This window comes from Echinops telfairi, unplaced genomic scaffold, assembly GCF_000313985.2.
Source record: "Echinops telfairi isolate 266 unplaced genomic scaffold, ASM31398v2 ScPeMD7_8;HRSCAF=38, whole genome shotgun sequence".
In the NCBI taxonomy this organism is placed as follows: domain Eukaryota; kingdom Metazoa; phylum Chordata; class Mammalia; order Afrosoricida; family Tenrecidae; genus Echinops; species Echinops telfairi.
In genome coordinates this window covers 2,649,263-2,651,637 of record NW_022103905.1, presented here as the reverse complement: position 1 = coordinate 2,651,637, position 2,375 = coordinate 2,649,263, and the positions used below count along the sequence as shown (strand labels likewise).

The 2,375-nt window shown below is 38.8% G+C and overlaps 1 protein-coding gene across 2 annotated transcripts in view; it reads right to left on the bottom strand.

Annotated features, from left to right (window-relative positions):
* The window catches only part of CTDSPL2 (CTD small phosphatase like 2), an 80,081-nt gene that overhangs the window by 30,510 nt on the left and 47,196 nt on the right, over nucleotides 1-2,375 (bottom strand). For both annotated transcript variants that reach the window (XM_045286503.1, XM_004709399.4), the window contains exon 4: nucleotides 2,130-2,279. In XM_045286503.1, coding sequence (XP_045142438.1) covers nucleotides 2,130-2,279 — 150 coding nt within the window. The remainder of the gene's footprint in view (nucleotides 1-2,129; nucleotides 2,280-2,375) is intronic.

Genomic DNA, 2,375 nt, shown 5'->3' with positions numbered 1-2,375 from the left:
TCATGATAGTGGCGGGTGGGGGGGGGGGAGATATAGCATTAAAGAACTAGAGGAATGTTGTATGTTTCGTCAATGCTATATTGCACCCTGGCGGGCTCATCCCTTCCGATTGCATATCTTAAAAATATTTTTAGGGGATGGAGGATGGAGTCTGTGTCTGTTCTGTGCTTGAGCCATCTTGTATATCCTGGGCTCCTAGGTGGAAAGTGACTCGTTTTCCATCCAAGACTGATTTTCCACCAGTCCCCCAGAGTGTGCCTCCCCCAAATTCCTGGTGGAATACTTGAAAGTCACTGTGACCCAGCCAGACCTACAGTTCTACCTTCTCTTGGCTCAGCTGAATCTCCAAGAGCCACTTATAGAGCTCATGGCCCCAGAGCCACAGAGTGCTAGGTGCAGCAAATCACCAAGGACGATCAGTTAGTGATTATGGTCCTGTTTCTATGCTACTACTGCAAGAGGAGCCATTACTAGCGACCTCACCTCCACCTCCAACACCTGAACCAGAAGGACAATCTGTCAGAGAACTAGAGAATCATCCTGGGTCAGTTCCAGAGCAGGCCCCCGGGGAATCTAGTGGGGATCATGTTCCTTCAGCACCAATGAAGCAGGAGCTATCACCAGGGACCTCATCCTCAACTGAAGGATAGCCCATTGAAGAGCCTGAGCATTATGTTGGGCCAGCTACAGATGCACCATGTGATTCAAATCTTGCTACTGCAGCAGCACTTACACTGGAGGTAGCCCCAGGTACTCCATCCCTAGCTCTAGCTGGGGCACCAGTGTCTCAGTCACTTGACATATATCTGCCACATCAACTCCTCATCCATATGCAGAAACCAAATGATCCAGTATTAAAACCTTCACCCTGGTAACCCGAGTGGGTATTTTTTTGTTTGTTTGTTTTTAGCATCCTCTCAGCTTAAGTTATACACGTTTATCTTGTAGATTTCTCATTAAAGTTTGCCTGAATAGTTTATAAACCACTGAATTAAATATCAGTAAAAGTATTCAAATAGAAATAAAACAAAAATTTCAGACAACATTAAAAAAAAGGAGTACTGGTTTGGTTTTGTTAATTTTGTTTCTACTATAGTAATCTACATTAAATTTTCCTTCCAGACTGTTTACTTGCTTTTTAAAAATTGTACTATTAGACAGAAACATAATTAAGATGAAAAAAGATTAAAATTTAAATAATTATGCAGAAAGCATTTAGTGACTATCCTCTTTCTACACCCCCAACATTATGTCTAATATAAGGTGACCAGATTTTAACATTGATAAACTCATAACCTGGCGAAATAGCCACATGGCAGCCGAAAACCGTATCCCCTAGCTTGTTGTGCATTCTTTCAAAAACTGGGACTCTTTTAAAACACCGTGGGACACGAGGAAAAATTGTTAAAAATCGGGACTGTCCCGCCAAAAGCAGGACATCTGGTCACCTTAGTCTAATACCATGGTAGATGCAAAAATAAGACAAAGCTTTGCCCTCAAGTAATATAGAGACTAATAAGCATAGTTTTAAAAATTGACTCAGTTTCAGCTTATTTGGAAATATTTAACAAATTCTATTTTCCTGATCTAGCCCATAAAGCTCAGACTTCTTTGCTCTACCACCCCCTTTCAGAAAAAGTTACTCAGAGCCTCCCTGGCAACTAAAAAGCTTTTGCACTACAGCCCATAATCCAAGATAAAGTAGTAGAAGTGGCTGCTTTTCGGCCCCCTGAGTTGTTCCAGAACCCTTATTACCCAGTTTGCAAACACTAACCTAGACTACTGAAAATATACGTAGATTTCTCCTGTGCACACAGTCATCTCAACACGGAAATAATAAAACTTTTATTCCAGACAAAAGTTTATCATCTAGTTTTTCAGACAGGGTTCACTACAATAAAATCAAACATAACCAATGTTTATTTCCATCAATAAAAAGAAATGTCTATTAAGAGTTACTTCCATTGGTGTACAAAACCACAAAACAAATATAAGACACTGACAAGTAGGCGACTAAATTTAAAACTTTTTTAAAAGGTATGAATAAAAAAAAAGGTATGAATATATATATATATATTTAAAGGTATGAATTTTTAACAATCAAATTGTGGTTAATGGCTTATACTCACCATTTTTATTTGCTGGTGAAAAAAAGTTGAAGACAGGAGAAAATATGGTCCCCAACAATGTAGTCCGTGGAGGACTGCCAGTTGCAGGATTATCTTCTAATTTTCCATTTTGTTTTACATGTTGATTTGTCATTTCATAACTACCGGCTTCTAAGAACACAACAGAGGGAAATGTGTTATGATCTAGAAAACACTGGCTTTAAGAAGTGTGTTGTAAATCATTCATTTTCTTTTTTTTTTTTTTTT